The sequence below is a fragment of the Rattus rattus genome, chromosome 1 (assembly GCF_011064425.1).
Source record: "Rattus rattus isolate New Zealand chromosome 1, Rrattus_CSIRO_v1, whole genome shotgun sequence".
In the NCBI taxonomy this organism is placed as follows: domain Eukaryota; kingdom Metazoa; phylum Chordata; class Mammalia; order Rodentia; family Muridae; genus Rattus; species Rattus rattus.
Window position 1 is genome coordinate 183861260 of NC_046154.1, and position 19493 is coordinate 183880752.

General features: G+C 43.2%; 1 protein-coding gene across 1 annotated transcript in view; it reads right to left on the reverse strand.

The window, feature by feature from the left end:
• Tmtc2 (transmembrane O-mannosyltransferase targeting cadherins 2) overlaps positions 1-5948 on the reverse strand; it is a 383050-nt gene extending 377102 nt beyond the window's left edge. The window contains exon 1 of the mRNA XM_032911909.1: positions 5179-5948. Coding sequence (XP_032767800.1) covers positions 5179-5261 — 83 coding nt within the window. The 5' untranslated portion in view covers positions 5262-5948. The remainder of the gene's footprint in view (positions 1-5178) is intronic.
• Positions 5949-19493: the final 13545 nt, after the last annotated feature.

The following is a 19493-nucleotide window of genomic DNA, read 5'->3' on the forward strand; positions in this document are numbered from 1 at the left end:
AAAAACTAAGAGACAGATGGTTGGCAAGCAGTTTCCCCTTTGGCATTTGTGTATGTCCTCTGAGTCTTTGTATTGGGGTCATCTGCTATGATAAACGTCGTGTGACAGGCTCAGTAGAGGTGAAGCAAAGTAATCTACCCTGGCTTGGCCTCGTTGTGATTTTAATTTGCCAGGAAGAAATGTACTTGCTCAAAAGAACAAAATGAACCATTTCCAAATAGGTTTGATGGATCAACCAAAGCTTAGCAAGAAAATAAAACATTACGTAAAACAGTTCATAAACTATAAATTGTTTCCAATTGCATTTTATCAGGTTATTATAATTATATGGAGAATGGAAATAAACAGTAAAACACTCATCTTGTGCTTGATTTCTGGTGATAATGACCTGAGATTTATACGGAAAGCAAAATTTTTCCTTACTTATTGTTTTTGTCATATGCATGTATTCCTTTATTTTAAGTTAACATGCAAAATGATGTTTCATGATAGTATTTTCAACGCATGGAGGACATTATGCTCCGATTTAACATAGGTTCTTGCTATGTAGCCCCTGGCTAATCTGGAACACTAGGCTGGCCTGGAACTCAAAGAAACCTTCCTGCCTCTGCCTCTTAAGTTCTGCAAATAAAGGCATGAGCCACCACACACATATTTTCAGAGGTTAAACACACTGGAATTTAAAACATAATCCATTCAGATCAATCCAGAGCAAATCTACTGAAATCGTTCTTTAAAAAGAAGTTAATGTCGTAGTCAATCATGTCCCGGGGGGATTTTTTTTCTGTCATATCATATCAAGGGCCACACTAACAACAGCCTTAAAACTAATCTGCCCTCTCCGAGCATGATGCAGGTGCCTGCTGAAAGATAACGTACCCTTACCCTATGATAAACAGTTCTGTGGTCACATACATACATCTGTAGCAACTGCTTTCAGTGGATCGAACAGCAACAGATCTTTTCCTTCATTTGAATGCTGTCAATCAAAATCATTATGAACAAAATCTTCACTGGTGTGTTATATTTATAGTCATTTGAAAAACTGGACAAGGAATGTGTTAGAGTTCTGGTTAGATGAGGGCCAGATGTAGTGATACAAGCACCAAGCACATGATCCTAGGACTCAGGAGACAAGGTGGGAAGGTCAGGAGTTCAAGGTCAGCCTGGGTTACGACAAAGTTAGACCCCACACAAGGTCCCTGAAGAGGGTAGGCGCAGAAGAAGGAGAAGAAAGGGGTTTCTTTTCAATGTTCTCAATAAAATCAGTGAGCTATCCGCAAATCACCTTTAGGACCATTCTGGGTTTAAGGATAGAAAATGGTGGGGCGGCAACAATGGCTCAGTGGATAAAGCACTTGCCACACAAACATGAAGGCCAGTGTTCATATCTCCAGAGCACATGGAAAAGCCAAACGGGTGTGGCCATGCTTCTGAATACCTGGAGAAGTAAAGGCGGGGTATCCCCAAGGCAAGCTATTGAGTTGGCCTGGGGAGTTCAGTTATCTCCAGGTTCAGTAGGAGAACCTGACTCAAAATACAGTCAGGGAAGATACCTGATGTCACTTCACAGAGACAGAAGAGAGAGAGAGAAAAGAAAGAAAGAAAAGAGAGAGAGAGAGAGAGAGAGAGAGTTGGGTGTCAGGGAAATAAATCCACAAACTAGTGACACATTCATGTTGCACTATCAAAATCTGAAGTTATCATGCTTTATTTTTCCAAAGCAATGAATTATTCTACTCAAGGGAAAATTAAAAATCTGCACATTGTTCTTGCTCCCCTGTCTGTATCTCATAAATGGGTACATCACCCACTAAACGATGTGCGTACAATCAGAACAGACTCCAACGCATTGACAGAGTTTATCTTTGCACCAAGCTGACTTCCCTCAGCTCTGAGAAACCTGTGCCAACCTTTTGAAGGGGACAGCGTGTGCTGATGCAAGGTCATCTCAGTAAGTGCATAAAGAGGGCAAAGAGTTGGGGGAGGGGGTCACAAAAGGTGTTCATCTGTATTTTGCATCCTCATAAATGTCAAGTTCCTCCAGATAATGAAGAGGATCACTTAGGGAGTCACAGTCACCCAGAACTTAAGATGTGTCATGCATTTCATATTGATACCACAACTTGAGATTAAGCAGTCATCACCTATACTATAGTAAAGGGGGGGGGAGGAGAACGAGGCTGAAGGCATGAAAGCCTTCTCCTCAGACACTGTGAATTCTGACTTAGCATCACTCATCTCAACACACTGTGCACTGTGGTCTTAGGTTTACCACCAAAACAATTGCAAGGCATTAAGGTTTTACCGTAGGGAACTGATTTCTGCCTCAGGAAGCTAGATGTTACCACTTAACTTCCAACAAGCTATATAAAACATACATAATTATATAAAGCCATATAAAACACACATAGTTATATAACATACATATCAGTTGATAAAGTAAACTGATCATTGTGTTTGAAAGAAATGGTAACTTTGAGAAGTACCTAGGCAATAATGCTCAAACTGCAACAACGATAAAGCCCTCCTAAGGTAAAGGCCAGATTCTTCAGGCTACCAATGCAAGGTTCTGGCTTAGCTGAGTAAGTCATGCTTAAGAGCCATCTCTCCCTTATGTATGGTTCTTTCGACTTCCAGTGGCTTCAGTTCCACCACTGTATTCCCCAGAAGTCCCAGGCGGTCATTACCATGCACAGATGTAACTTAAGCAACGCTTTCCACGTGAGTCTTTGCGAGCTGAAATGGAGTAGTAGAAACAAACAGATCATGCTGTAGTTTCCACTTGGCTCCCCCTCTGCGATTCCCTCTTCACACACCAGTGGGTCACAGGACTTACATAGAAAGTGCATCTGCAAAGCCACAGTTGACAATGCACCTTGGCTGGCGATGAATCACATTCTCATGCTGGGCACAGGACAAATAAGTCCAGTGCAGCATAAAGAGGCACCTTAGGGGTTCTAGGGAGCACAGGAATGAAGCTTGCTCTCCGGCTCTTCTCCTTAAGAGTTCACATTTAAAAGACTATGTGGGTGCACACGAAGTCTTGCCAGAAGTCAACAGAAAATCATTTTTACTGCTGAGTAAAGCATAATTCATGCTTTAGGCCCTTAACATTCTACAAATACATGTCTAAATATCATATTGAACCCGCTATCAATGATATGAGGAAATTGTGACATGCAAGTCACCTATACAGACAGAAAACAGAAGACGAGGGTTGTTAACACGCAGCGTGACCTGTAACAGGGGGAGGGACCTGTTACAAATTCCAGCCATCAACAGCAACTCGTGTGTCATCGGCACAACTATCTCCCAGACCTACATTCCAAACACTTCAGGGTGAGCAGGAGACCTACAGAAAATTGCACATACAAATTCATTTAAGTTCTCGTCTCCATTTTCTACAGGAAGTGGTCCCTTTTGTAAAGAACTGGACAGCAGTTGTGACTAGTGGTCAAGAGGAATGCTTGCTTTATCATACTGTTCCTTCGTAAGCTCCATGTTCTTGTTCAACACTCCCTCTTCCAGATCACCCCAAAGGACTCAGCCACTGCCCTGACTCATCCCTGAACTCATTTTAGTGAAAGCTGAACAAAGCTTTCTCCACCGGGACTCTTAAAATAGCAGGTGCAACATCACAGAAATCTGGAGGAAAAAAAAGCAAGCAGCACAGACTACCTCACTCTCAGATCGTTTCTTAGAGCGGCTGAAGTCAGTACACTGTGTGAAACTTGAGTAAAAGTTTGTCTGCCAGGGAGACTATCAGCCAGCCTCCTCTGGGCACACCACGGAAGCACATCAAGGGCCTATGGGGGTACTTTGGCAAGTATTACCAGGGAATTTCATAGCAGACATCAGGGTGGGAACCAAGACCTCCTGACTTAAGACATACACTCACTCTTAGCAGGAGAGTGGACCAGACAGAGTATACAGAACATGGCTGATTAGCAGAGTACACTCCTAGCTTCTCTTGCTGTTGTCAACCACTTTGCTGAGTTCACTGGATGCCTCGCCCTTAACCCTGGGGATCCATTCACTCCCCTAAGCCCAGAGAGGCTGCTGAAAGGCTGTCAAAGTAAATCTGTGTTCACTTTTTGGATGGTTTAATTTCAATGGAGCATGAAACACCCCAGGACGGTTAATAAGTTTAGCCAGGCATGCTGTTCTCCCTAATATATTTTAATTATGCATCTGTTTTAATTGTAATCAGATTAAGTCACCGGAAAGGCACAAATTGGAATTTTCCCTAATGGCTATTGGAGCTTTTCATCAGTTTCTAAACACTAACAACATTTTTAAAATAGGTAGGGACATCAGCACAAGGGTGTTATTTTCCAAGAATCAACGCAGTTTCTTTGACAACACAACCCGGGTCTCATTAGCCACCCAAACTAACCCAAATACAGAAGACAACTTCAGTCTCCAGGGGCGTCTTCTTCCGCAATTAGCACCAGCGAATCACTAATGTCTAAGGCAAAACTCCCAAACAGAACTGAAAGCCCACGTTTTTATAAAGGACTTCCCCATGATAAGGGAACGAGGCCGGGGGAACCAGAGATAAAACCAGCAGCAAGATGCAGTAGCTCAAAGTTTACTATCGGACACGTCAAAGAGAAAGTTGACGCAGAGTACGCGCGCTCTTTCCTCTATTTTGGCAACTGTCATGCGTGAGTTTAACTTCCAGAAATCAGTGTCCTATCAATAAAAGGAAACGACACGGGGAAGATCTTCTAAGGGGTGGAGAGTTGCTTCCTTCCAGCCCACACGTAAAATCGCTTAATATGTTTTTTTTGCACCAAGGTAAACCTAGGATTGTTATTGGATTTTTTTTCGGGGCTGGTTGTTTGTTTAACGTGGGTTCATTAAACAGTTTTCCAAATTGCCTGGATTTCCGCTAAGAAACTTAAGCGCCTGCCTACCGGCAAGAAGCAAGCAAGAACCTGCTGCAAAGTAGGAGCGGAAACTCCTTTGGCCCGCCCAGCGCGCCTGCGTCCCGGCTGTTGGCTTTAGGTGTTACGGTTTCCGCATCGCCTAAACCTTCAGGTGCAGATACCTGTCCGCACCACCCCCCAAGACGCACTTCAACCTGACAGCAAGCAGTGCTAGATCCACCGACGAACCCCCACCCCACCCCTGTCGCGCCGCAGCCATTGCCCCTTTCTCTCACCCACTTACCTGTCATCGTAGCAGAAATCCGCACTCAGGGTGTTGAGATACAAGGCGAGCCCCAGAGCGCTGCTCACCAACTCTGCAATCATCTCTCCACCGCCTTCCCTCCGGCTTGGCTCCCAGCGCGAGCGCAGCAGCGGCAACAAAAAACAGAAGCATCAATCCCCACCTTCCGCCGCCTTCTCCTCCTGGCTGCACTTTTCCCCGGCTTCCCCGCCCGCCTCCTCGCCCTCCCTCCGCTCCTTCTTCAGATCCCCGGCTCCTCGGGGCGCCGGGCTCCGCTGTTCCTGCGTGCTCCGGGGGTTGCGGGCTCACACCGCTCTCCCCATAGCCGGACAACCGCGAGAGGCAAGCGGCGATCGGCTTCACGCCCCCCGGCGGAGAATCGGGGCTAGTCCTTTCCCGCGGCTCGCGGTCCCCACCCTAACCCATGGCACTTTGGGACGCCCTAGGTAAAGGACTGCGGAGATCGAAGAGTGCGAGGTCGGGGACGAAGGGGCCGGACAGAGCGAGGATCTGGGACCAGCGGGAGGAAAGGAGGGAGAGACAGAGAGAAAGGGGCGGGTGGGAGGGACGAGGCGAACCGCCTCCCCTCGCCGCCTCCCGAGCGCACGACTCCGGGGTCGTTCGCAGCAACTCGGCCGCCACCGGGGCTGCGGCACATTCACTCTTTATTGGTTCCCTCCCGGACCCCTCTCCAGTGAAGTGAGAAGCGGCGACTGGGGACTCCAAAAGCTCCCGCGTGGGGTTCTCGCCGCGGCCCCACGCGCCTGCGTGGCCAGCCCACCATCCTAAGCTAGCCCAGCCCCTTTCTCCACCCAGATCCTCCCCGCAGACTCCGCCCTGTCTACGCCCACTGGCTGGAGGCTCCGCCCACTCTCCTAGCAGTTCCAGCCCCGTCCTCCGGCCCAACTCCCTTCTTCCTCTTTCTTCACCTTCCTTTTTACTCTGGAAAGCACCCCCAGGACAAAGATGACTTTTGGAAGATTGCCCAAAACGACAGCTAGAGTGCGCTCTGGGCTCTGGGAGGTGGAGGAGAAAGGCGACAGGAGGAGTCCATGACTTGTCCAGTGGTGCCTGGAGGAGCCTTGCACGCTCTAGATCGCAAGCCAAGCGTCTGGTGCCAAGAGCTGTCAGGCAAAGGTCTGGTCAGCTGGAGAGACCTCTGGGGACACGGAGAGGTAGAACAGGTTTGCAGAGCGCTGGCAACTACGATTGACAATAAGGATCTATTGCCCGCGCGCGCTCGATGCGTGAGCTGAATTGGGATGGAAGGGCCTGTTGAAGAGCTGGGAGGTGGGGAGGAGGGAGCAGCGTTTAGGAGGAGAGAGTTCTACTCTGAGGCCACGCCGTCACCGTCGACATTAATGTCAGTGGAAAGACGCGTGTCCCGCAGTTAGATTATGAAAAGGGATCCAGGAAATGAAAGGGGAGAGGCTAGAAGGTAAGAAACAACCATGTGCTCCTCAGAAATTGCGTGGGGGTGGGTGTCTTTCGTGGCTCAGGACGGTCAAGCTGCCGCTGAAAACACAGAAGAGACCGCGCTAATGAAACCCTCGACAGAGGCATGCTTAAACCCAGCAAGGCGGAAAAGCCAGTGCCCTTTCCTTTCCGCCCGGATGCAAGACTGGATGGAAGGCATCCAACATGATGAAATACGGCGTAGAAGAATAGTCTGGGCAGAAGGAGCACTGGGTACTAAAGTTGCATGACCAAAGAGATCCGAGAGCTGTCTGCCACACCCCCTTCCTGCCTGGTCCCCTTTCTGACTGGACTGGTCGCTCACTTGGACTATGATGAACACTACTGCAGCGCCCCCTGCTGTGGGAACGCTACAGGGCCTAGAAAACAAGTCGGTGCAGGACTGACTTGTCCCCCCCAACGGAAGAGCAGCACCTGACCAGCAAACTCTTCAAAGATACTAAAGAAAGCGGAGCCCCTGGGTATGTGGCAGCGATCTGAAAAGTTTGACTGCCTGCAGAATAAAGATGTCTGACTTTACAAGGGAACCTTTTAGACCCTGACAAATGTGTGTTCTACCTGCAACAGGCAAATGTTGATTTGATCAAAATATTCTGTGCATGTAGGAAGTTCTCAAATAATATATTAAAGACAATGGTTCCTGTTTTGCATGCTCTCCTATATACTGTTTTTTTTTTTTTACGTTTTAAAAAAATCATATCAACTGGTCCATTCGGATCCTCTCTGGCTCTCTCCTGGGCTTATATATTGATATTGGACCCTGGGACCCTGGGGGAGGAATACATACTTAAGTCAGATATCTAGGTTTGAGTATCACTTAGGCTATTCGTTATTTGGGTAAGCTAGGGCCAATCACCTTCTTCATGCCTCACTTATAAATACTACTTTGGTTAGAGGAGTTACCATGTAAATAAAGCATTTACACAGAGACTGACTGGTTCAATAAGTTAGCCCTTAGAGTTTCCAACGTCCGTCATCTTTTGCTTCTTAACTAAAACCTAGACACCCCCTCTAAAATGCATACCATTACACCCACACTGTCCCATTCTTAGTGCAAACTGTCACCCAAATACACCTATCACATCTACAGAGCTCTAATCCTGTTCGAAGCCGTTGTCTCCTGCACCAACTAATCGAATGGCCTTGGAAATGGTCTGGCTTCTACACCCACAGCCCCTGCGCCAAGCATTTACTTGAGGCAGCAGACAAGCCCATTTAAGTTCAATCACTCCACCTAAGCATGTGTAGTGCACATAGCATAAAACTCCCTTATTCTGGCTCATTTGGCCCTCTCCCTCTTTGCAATAGGTCCATCCACGTACCCCTTTTCTGGAACCTTCTTTTCTCTCCTTCCTAGAACTGTTTTCTCCCCCAGACATTCTTCAGCTTCTTTCCACTATCAGGTATCTTTCAAATGGTATTGCTTTAAAATTTCCTTCACGTACTTTATAAAATGCACACACACACACACACACACACACACACACACACACACACACACACACACACCCGACATCTCTTTCCCATTATCCTTTATTACTTCTTAGTACACATTAGTATCTTCATTTGTTTGCTTGCTTGCTTGTTTGTGGGGTTTTGAGGGGGGATTGAGACACGGTTTCCCTATGTAGCTCTGACCGTCAAGGAATTCACTCTGTGGATTAGGCTGACCTCAGCCTCAGAGATCCACCTGACTCTGCCTTCAGAGTGCTGCTATTAAAGGTGTGAGCCACCACTGCCCGGAGATAAGCAAACATTTATTAACGTACCCCTTGAATGATGACGTTTGTAACCTTATCCGCATAATGCCCAGAGCCTATAGCATCTGAACATGTAAGAGAAACTATAAAAGAGGGTTAAACAAATGAACAATAAGAGTATTTAAGGGATTTTATCGAAGCGCTGAAAGCCCACAAGTAGTCATCAGGAAGAAGGAGCTAATTTGTTATCTGCTTTAAAGATGCCGAACAGGAGGGAAGAAGGGTGACGTTGCTGGAGTGCATCACTTCCTCAGGAAGACCCATGTAGGAAGTCACACAAGGACAACCTTTTTCCTAAGACTTACTGGCATCAAAGTAAGAGAGACCTTAGGGTTCAGAGCGCTAAAACCTTGTGAACATTTCTCAATTCCAAAGCTCTGGTAGTTTCAAACAGCCAAGTGTGGCTTTCTCTACCGCCACACAGCCCCTTTGAATTGCCTCGGGAACTGAGTCATGCCATAAAAATGGTAGACCTTGAGATCCTTAATAGACAGCAGACTGGACATCCTGAAGTGTTTGGGAAAAAATTCAGTTGCTTGTAGCAAAAAAAAATTCGATTGTACTTTAACGTGGGTCCCTATATCTTTCCTGTGAATTAAGCCACGGGCTCTTGTGGATTGCTCTCCAAGGGCTGAGAAAGAACCAGTGCTCGCATTTTCCACCTTTCTCAAACGATTACAGAGAGCAACTAGGATTAAATATGCCACCACTACTCCTGGAGATCATTTATGACCACAGAGCTCCTTTTAGCTTATTAAGGTGCATTTGTCCGCTGTGAGGGGAGGCTGCTGCTGCCTCCGTTCTGAATTTATACATTGTTTATTTAAAGCTGTTGCAGCTATCCTCAGTGGAAGGAAATTAGGCTGGTTGGCTTAAAGCTTTCTACCTTAGACACAAGTTTGGAAAAAAAAATTAAAGTGCTAAGCCCTTATTTTCCTTATTTTCCCGAGTAGGTCCCACACATCTGCTACCTTACCACTTCCTCAATGAATTCATTTTATAGTCAACCAGACCTAGCCTACATTTGTTCTGCATTCCCAGGCCTTTGTTGTATAATTCATACCTTTGTGGTGCCAGTTCCTCGGGGTAAAGATTTCCTTATTTTCCTAAGACATTTTTAGTTTATTGTGCAATCCCATCTTCCCTTTGGGTGTTGCATAAATATTAACTAAAAGCCCACATCTGGTGTTAGTCGTCATTTCTATTTGTCCTAATATAACTTCGCTTTGAACAATTCATTCGGAAAGTGTGCCAAGGGTGAAACGCGGCACATAAATTCTCTTTGCACTACACAGAGTGCTTTGTAAAATGCCCACGGATTTGGTTATTTATGAACAGAAGATTTGCACCTCTTCCTTACAATCTCAATTCTAAAGTTGCAGCAGGCTAGAGTAATCACAAACCACCATATGTTTTCTGCAAGGGTCTCCGGGAATCTCCTGCTAAAACCTTAACAGATTGACCAGGTAGCAGAAAAACTAGCACAGCAGGTGAAACTGCCTGTTCACGGAGGTCAGAACAGAGAGCTCGCTGCTGGGGGACTCGTAAGCTCTGGGTTCTGCTCAGGAAATAACACTGCAGGAGAAAAACAGCAGACGGTGGATGAAATGTGGGTCGTGAAATAGAAGGAAGCACGTGGGCTGAGTGGTTAACTAACGACAGCAAAAGCATTGGCGGCATATGTTTTCCCGGCATATTCTCAAGCACTGTCCTGCAGACGTGACAGCATGCTGCCCTCAGACTTGTGATCTATTAGGAATAAAATTAGGGGATTGCAACGACAGAAACAGATCCTGTCTCCCCTGTCACAAAACCAGGCCTGTTAAGAACCAGCTGCTACCACAATAATGATCACTTTAGGAATGTCACCCTTCTCCCAGCCTCTAGTCCAGAGAAAGAGAAGGTGGGGAAGAAAAGGAGGAGGAGGAGGGGTAAGAGAAGGAAGAGAGTATAAATTACACGTTCATAACCAGATCAGAAAAATTACAGATACGTTGAGGCTACTGATAGAATTCAGAAGCTTATCAAGAAAAGCAAGGACAGAAGCAACCTCTTTCACCGAAGCTCTCCAAATGCATTCACGTGCTCTGTTACAAAGGGTGCAAAATAATACAATGAACAGCTTGGAAATTGCTTGGAATCTTGGCTAATAGGGCCAGTCTTGGTGTCAGTAGAATAAGAGAAAAAAATAAGGACTACAGGAAAATTAATTTGAATGGGAATTTTTTTAGATTAAAGTTAGTCAGTTTTGCCTTGACGTTCAGTTCAGTATGGACCCTTGAAGAGAAACAATGGCCTTTTTAGACAACTTTGTAGAATGAAGAATTTACATTCGTGCTCTCCAGGACAGCACACATCAACCACTTGCAGCTATTGGGTAGCTGACATGTGATAGCACAAACTGTGGAATTAAATTTTAAGTTAGGGTTACTTTATAAATTATAAGTGCTCTTACACAGTCATGCAGTTACATGGTCCTGTGCCGTTTAGAGTTTTCTCGCAGTAGTCACATGTAACTAATGGCTACACTTTCAGACAGAAGAGTCTAGGCTGGGAGGGCCTCCAGGTTGTAGAGTCCCCTCCTAGGTGACTGACCAGAGCTCTCACAGGAGAGTCAGTGGCCAGCATTCTCCCTCTGGTCGAAGCTTCTCCATGAGTCATTTCCTCTGATCTGCAGGGCTTCAGCCCAACTCGCTTTTATTTATAAAGCAGCATCCACCTTCTGAGTATTTTTAGTTATTAGATATTGTTCTGGGCATCTGATGTTTATTGTCTCGCTATAGCTCTCTGAGAGAGCTAAATAAGGAAGTAGAGGCACACATGGAATTTAGTCAATAGCCCATGGTCTTGCAGCCTCTAAGTAGTGGCACTAATATGTCAGTCACGAAGTCTCTCTTCCGGTCTTTCCTCAGTACAGAAGAGCCATGCTCATTCTCCTAGTCAGGAGTCACACCTTTCTTAGTTAGCATCAAGAGAAGAAACTCCCAACAGCCAAGATGCTCTAAGTATATTTAATATTCTGCCTCTTCTATATTTCCACAGCTCATTTTGCTTAAAGTATTCTGAATCTCTTTATTTTGTGAATATCTTTTTTAAAGTCACTTTTGTCTCATTCTTCCCCCATCTAATACAGAAACTTTTAAAAGACTATATATAGTCCCATCATCCAGGCTATCACTAATAGGTTTATAGGTTATTTGATATATAAAAAAATTATAAATATGCACCTAAGATATATTTAAACAATCTCTTATGGATTAACTGCAAATTGATACATTATTATTTGTATTAGTAGAAAAGCCAAAATCATATTTTCAACCATTGAGCCCATCATAAGCAAAAATCAATGAATTTAAGACTTTTATAACATTCATTAAGCTCTTCATTTAAACATTAAGCGCTTTCTAACTTGTAAAGCTGTTGCTTAATTTAGTAATTAAGTGAGTTACTTGTTTATAGGTTTCCATAAACTTTTATCATCTTGTTTTTCCAAAGGCTTTTGTCTATTTTGCTCTGTTTAATCTATTCTTTATTTTCTGCAAATTTTACAACTACAAAAGTATTTAAAACTTAACCAGCAAAATAAAAAACATCTTCATGAAAGTTACGGAGAACTGTTCTAAAATATACAGGGTAAAGAAATAAATTGTGTACAACGAAAGCTGCGAAGCTGAGATCTTAATTTGCTTGGCACTGGGTTGCAGACCTTGGGTTGAAGAGAAGAAACGATGAATACCGCACTGAGGCTGTCATTTTGAAGCTGAGCACCATTGCGGAGCCTGAGATCGGAGCTCTCTTCCTTCTCTGGCCTACGTTAAGCTCTGCCAGGGCTGGCCATAAAGCTTACACACAGTGCCAGTGAGGACTGGGCCAATGTCTACTTTAATAGGTGTTGTAAACATGGTATGCAGACAACAGCCAATTTTGTCCCTACAGATGAATTCACATGTGGTGGTTTGCATGAGAATGACCCCCAAAGGTGCATAGTTTTGAATTCTTCTTCCCTTTGTTTGTGGATCTGTTTGGGGAGGGTGAATACATATGTCTTATAAAAGGAGATGAACCACAGGGGCAGACTTCAAAAACGTCCTCATTCCCATTGTGCTCTCTGCCTCCTGAAAGTAGATCAGCCTCTCAGCTGTTCCTGCTGCCTTTGTTCTGCCATCATGGACTCTGACCCTCTGAAACCAAAAGCTCAATTAAAATGTTTTCATTGATAAGTTGGCTTGGGCATGGGGCTTTGTCACAGCAATATAAAGGTAACTAGTACGTGGCATTTTCTAGAACGTTATACAAATGGGAATAACACAAAATACTCTTTTTTCTCTTGTTCACTTATTTTAGTTTACATAATTACTTTGAGATCCAAGTGTGTACACAGTGGTAGTAAATGCATTCTGACAATATGAGGACTATCTAGTCTAGCCTGCTGGATTAGCACTATTGAATGTTTTATCTACGCATCTAGTATGGAGAGGGTAGTGATGTTGCCATTATCCACAGACATATTTCATGGGTTATCATATAGATTTTTTGCATATTGAGTTAAGATTGCTTAATTAATTAACTAATTGTGACCCATTGAATTCCATATGTTTGGTTTTTGTTTTTGTTTTTGTTTTCTGAGAAGTATCCTTGATGCATTTCATAATAAAAAAGGATGCACCATTGTTGGGAGCGATGCCCCTGAAGCCCTCCATTATTGATGTTAATATTATGGTTAGAGTTAAGTATGACTGGGTTCGTGGAAAATCCCCAGCCAGCTGCAGAAGACTAATACAAATCTGGTGGTCAGGATGAATAATGATATGATAAAGCTCTGACCTTGCTGAGAAATACATCTGAGGTCAAGATACCCAATGTGATGACCTGTAACCTTTCTGAAAGACCAACATCCTGTTGATATCAGCTGACCACACGAATACTGTCCTTGGCTAGTGAAGTAAACCACCTGCCCCTTTCCTCGTTACCCCCTGTTATGGTATAAATTCACCTTGGAAAAATAAAATTGTTGCCCAGTCAGACTCTTGTCTTGGCGTCCCCTTCTTGGCGTCTCTTGTTCTCTCTCCAGGTACCTTCAGCACTGTCATTGACCTCCCAGAGACTAAACCAACCTGTGCGGGCTGGTCTGTGGCCCCTAGCATATATGTAGCAGAGGATTGCCTTGTCTGGCCTCAGTGAGAGAGGATGTGCTTGAGTCAGCTCTACTACACTCCCAATCACGATACCTTTCTAGAGGATTTGGCTTTTTGGATAAATGCAAAAATGTTATTTGCAGGAATCTAAATTAATTGTCTATTGGAATTATTTTTGGAAATTTCAACAATGGCAGTCAACATGTTATCTTTTCCTTCCATGCATCAACATATTACTTAATTTTCAGTTATTGATACTGTATTGTACTGACTTGGGGTTTGCTTATTTCTTACATGACATGCATGGGATACCTATTTATGTCTTTATTATTTTCCTGATGGTTGTAATTTAATGCTGAGGTTTCTCCAAATTATTTAAGATGTTTGATATCAGTTAAAATTGTAATTCTCTGCCTAGTGGCATCCCTTCTGTGATGTTTCACAGTAAACATTTACAATCATATAAATTCATTCAATTTTTAAACTTCAACATCTATCCAAAATGGAGCAGTGTTTTAAGTATATCTGACTATTTTAATTTTGACTCGCACTATCTTTAAGAGTAAGAGGTTAATCAGAAAGAACAATAATTCTCTGGCACCTCTTTTACATAAACCATACATGCTAACAAGTGTGTTTATTTCTGATTGGCTTTTTACCTTTAATTTCTCAACTTTGAGCAATCAGTGAATTCTGGTTTGTGAGAGAGAGTCAGTGCTTAGATATTTCCTGTGTCTTAGAATATGGTTAAAGAGAGCATGAAAAAGTTCAGAAAGGCTTAGAAAAGAGAAAACAAGGAAGAGAAAAAGCTGAGAAGTGGTATCAAAATTGGTTCTCCGACTCCCCTGGGTTGTCCACCCTGCTTCCCTCTCTGTTGGGCCCCCTAGTAGGCCTTTTTTTGCTTATATCTTTTGGCTCTTGGGCATTTAATCATTTAACCAGCTTTGTTAAACAACAGGTAGATAATATAGCAGCAAAACCTATTCAGGTATATTATCACAGGCTAGCTATGGAGGATGCCTTTGGTGAGGGCTCACCTACACATCTCCTCCTCCAGCCCAGGCAAGGACCTTTTGTCTTTGAGCCAAATGGAGTCAACATTCTTTTTCTGCCATGTCCTGATGCCTTTGCTGAACATCAAATAAATGTCTTGCCTTTGCTGAGGTGGACAGTCAGCCAGCGGATAAGAGAGTGATATTCCATGAATAAAGGGCCTAAGATGGGAAGGCTGCCATTGGCTGCTGCCTTATCCCATGATGGACGCTGGCCACAAGATTCTTTTGGCCATGTGACAAATATAGCTCCAACCTAAGACAGACGCAGTTCCCGGGGGGCTCATTCCAGGACAGCATGGCCATTGGTCACCTTTTCATTTAACTATAAGGAAGGGGGAGATGTTGGGAGCGATGCCCTTGAAGCCCTCCATTATTGATGTTATTATTATGGTTAGAGTTAAGTATGACTAGGTTCATGGAAAATCCCCAGCCAGCTGCAGAAGACTAATACAGTTCTGGTGGTCAAGATGAATAATGATAAGATAAAGCTCTGACCTTGCTGAGAAATACATCTGACATCAAGATGCCCAATGTGGGATGACCTGTAACCTTTCTGAAAACCAACATCCTGCTGGACTAATAGATATGACAAACCTGTGACCTTTCTGACATCCTGTTGACATCAGCTGACCACACGAACATGTCCTTGACCTGTAAATGTTTCCCTTTCCCCTTTTCTCTGTTACCCCTGTTATGGTATAAATTCAGCCTTGGGGAAAAATACAAAATGCCTTGATCAGACTCTTGTCTTGGCGTCCTTCTTTCTGTCACTCTTGTCTCCCCATTCTCTTTCCAGATACCCTCAGCTCCGTCGTTGACACACACCATCCCATGCTAGTGCTACCATGTTTAAATTTGCCCCCATCAGTCTTGCTGCCTCCATGGCTAGCCCCATGCAATGACCGCCCAGCTCACGGGTAACTGTCACAAATCCCTGTAACCCAGTAAAGTCAAAACCCTGGAAGCTTGTAATTTATCAGTCAGATTTATATCAGTAAATTCTCACCACACAAAACATCCGTACAATGAATTCAGAGCCAACTGATATTGATATAGACTGCCCACTTAGATTGGGCAAATTGTAATAATAATAATAATAATAATAAATAATAATAATAATAATAATAATAATCCATCCTATAGTGATGTTCATAGCTACCTGTATGTCAAAGCCGCAGACCCTGAATCATCCTTCTTTCCTCCATCTTCCTTTCTTCTCTCCTTTCCCTCCTGCTCTCCCTCTCAGAAACTCAGGCTGCCCTCCTATTGTCCAATCATGTAGGCTTTAGCCTTGCCTTCTGCATACCCTCCACCTGCTTACAGGCAGCAATCTGCATTTCCTATTATGAAGCTGAAGCGTAACATGCTTTCTTTAAAAGCTTTGTCGAACACTGTAATTTCAGCATTCATATACCTGAACAACAACATGAGCATTCATAAAAAACTTTGCACAGACATATGCTTTTCTATCTTTTGGGTAAATATGTAGGAGTGGGATGTGGGACATTTTATCAGTAGTGTTTCATGTTTCGAGACTGAACTGTTTTCCTATGTAACATTTTACATTTACAAGTATCTCTAATTTAATTTTTAGACTTTCCAATTAAGTAGCATTGCCTTATAGTTCCAATTTTTCATTTCAATAATACTTAGGATGATCAGTATCTTGTGTCGAGTCAATCCAAAACGTATTCTTTGACAACGTATTCCGTTTAAATCATTGGCCTATATTTCTCTTGTTTTTGTTTTGTTTTTTGTAGCCTGTTTACAATAGTGCAGACTTATTAGCTCACTGATCTTAAATCAAACGACACCATAGTTCATTAAAGGTTTTATTTCAAGGTTGCCAAAGGACATGGCCATGGAGGAAAGGAACATAAATGGTTTTAGAACCCATGGAACCACAGCCACAATGGGTTTTCCTCAGTAATGAATGACTCTGAGGACCACGTGTCCTGGAGGATGTCATGCTGTGAGCAGTTCTTCTGCTTGCTGCCCTCACATCCCTCTTAACCTAAGACTTATAGGAAAATTCTCAGGGCTTCAGTCCCTCTCTAGGCAGTACCTCTGGCACTCAAAGTGTTGATCTCTTTCAAGCATTGCTGCTGGAAGAGGATTCATGATTCCATCACCACCCTAAAGGAAGAATTTAGAGATGTAGATTGTCGTTATGACAACCACCCTTAGAAATGTTGAAAAACAAAATTGTTAGTGAAGCTAGGTTAAAATGTTTTTGCTACAGGCTCCTAAATGTAGAAAATCTGAGGGAACAATTTGGAGTTCAGAAAGGCACACTTTTGTTTGTTGGGCTAAGGGACCTTTCATGGTCTCAAACAAAGAATAATGACAGCACTGCCTGATGGATTACTTTTACTTGAGGCTAACTGGTGATGACCCATATCTTTTCTTTTTCTTTTCTTTTTTACTTCTTTTTGTTTTACTTATTCACTTTTATACCCTGCTCACTTCCACCTGATTCCCTCTTCCCACAATTCATCCCCCATACCTCATCCCCTTCTCCTCTACACATCTGAGAGCTTCATGGGTATTCCCCAACCCCACTTCAAGTCTCTGGTAAGGTTAGGCACTTTCTCTCCCACTGAGGCCAGACAAGGCAGCCCAGCTAAAAAACAGATCCCACACAGGCAACAGGTTTTGGGACAGCCTCATTCAGTTGTTTACTTACCTACATGAAGAGACAACAGGCACATCTGGCATATGTGCTAGGAGGCCTGTGCATGTTCTTTGGTTGGTGTTCAGACTCTGAGCATTTCAAGGTCCAGGAGGTGACTCTATTGGTCTTCTCTGGAGTTCCTAGGCCCTTCAGGATCCCAATCCTTCCCTGCTGGTTTCATGACCTTACCGGCTCCATCCACTATTTTGGCTATGGGTGTCTGCATCTGTCTAAATCAGCTGCTGGGAGGAACTCTCCAAGGACAACATGCTCCCTGTCTGTAAGCACAACGGAGTGTCGTTAATAATGTCAAGGACTGATGCCTGCCTGTGGTATGAGTCTCAAGTTGGGCCTAGTTATTGGTTGGCTATTCCAAAAATGCTTATTTTTGCCCTCATTTTTCTGGAATGATTTAACAAAAACTGCTGATGAGGAATGTGCATTTCAGGTTAAAATAGATTTGACTGACTTTATAGACTTAAAATACTTTATACTTCTTTTGTAACTCAAGAATTGCTGCCTGCCATAAGAGAAACTGGCTGAAGAAAACTATCTTGCATTTTTTAACTTTTGCTAATCTATAATAAGTTGCTTAGTTATGAATGGGACATAGGTTCCGGGAATATTTATTTTCTTTTTCTGTCCTACCTAATGTAAATTACTAAAAGGCATTGGGGAACACACTATTTTTTAGGTAGTCCCTGGAAAGAAAACTAGAATATAATCACTTGTAATTTTATACTTCTTGAAAGATTTGCTGAGATATATAATCCATAAGAAAAGAATAAAAGTTGTTGGAACATTATTCCTTCCATTCATCAGCTATGTATTATGTATGTATGTATGGCCTTGTATGTATGTATGTATGCATGCATGCATGTATGCATGTATGTATACAAAGTATGTATGTATGTATATAAAAGTTCTTTTAAGTGTGTTGGAACTTTGCCTTCACAAATCTATGTGTGATATGTAAGCTTTAGGGGTTCAGGATGGAGCTTGCTCCATTTACCAACTAATCTGCATACACGTTTATGTGTGTGTGTGTACAAAATTTTGGAGCCTGCTTGTGGAGCTTTGCTCCAGTCATTCAATGTGTGAATATGCATATGTCTTCCTGTATGTATGTACACATATATGTATGTATGCATGCATGTATGTTTGCATGCATATATGTTTGTACCTATGTATGAAGTCTGCCTTTTTCTTCATCCACTCAATGTATATGTATATATATGAAGCCCCAAGGAGTTAAGAGTTCACAGTTTTTCACTGGCCACAGGAAGTGCCAGCCCCAGTAAATTACGCTTTGTTCCCTCAGAGAAAAGTCTGCTGAATAATTTCTCTAATCATTGGCTGCCTTGGGCAGCAGCCCTCATTAGTATCTGGACGATCCTTGTCAGCTGCCTGCCTCAGTTTACCCTTTCTTTTGTATCCAAGCTAGTTTTGGGCACAAGGTCTTGTTAGATTTCAGTTATAGTTTTAGAGACAGTTCATACATTATACTGACATCTGAGAAGAATTCATCTCTAAACACACTCCAGTTTGATGGCAGCATTCAGTTTTCCTTGTTGGAGAACTGTTGTCTCTCTGTCCTTGCTTCTCAGATCTGACAGGCTGCCCACATCCCTCCTTACGCGATCACTCCATATGAAATCTGCAATGATGCACGCGATCCTTAAGCTATCAATTTCCATGAGTATCTTGCCCATGAATTTTAGGTCCATTTCTTCCAGTAGAAGCAGTGAAGGTTTTTAGTGAGACTAAGCACAGAGAGTAAATAATGTTCAGTGCTTGGTTTACAAATGGACATTCTATATCACTCTTCCAATGCTTGTGTAACGTTAGAGGCAAGGGCAAAAGAGGTTATGACATGATGTATGATGAGGGGATGCAGTGAAATACCTGTCTTCTGGTATTACACTGTTGCCGTATGCCAAAACTCACAAAAGTGATTATTGCTTAAACTGGGTCCAGAACATTATTTTATTTCATGGAGGAGGGTTATAAGGCTTTTGCTTCCTCTTCCCTGGGGAACTTGATATTCAGTAGTTGCTAAGGATATTGAGTCCTCTAATGTATCCACTGGTAATTGCCCTTACCTCAAGTCAATAATTTCGTTAATGTCCACAAGCAAGCAAGTCTAATGTAAGTCAGTAAGTCTCTCTCTCTCTCTCTCTCTCTCTCTCTCTCTCTCTCTCTCTCTCTCTCTCTC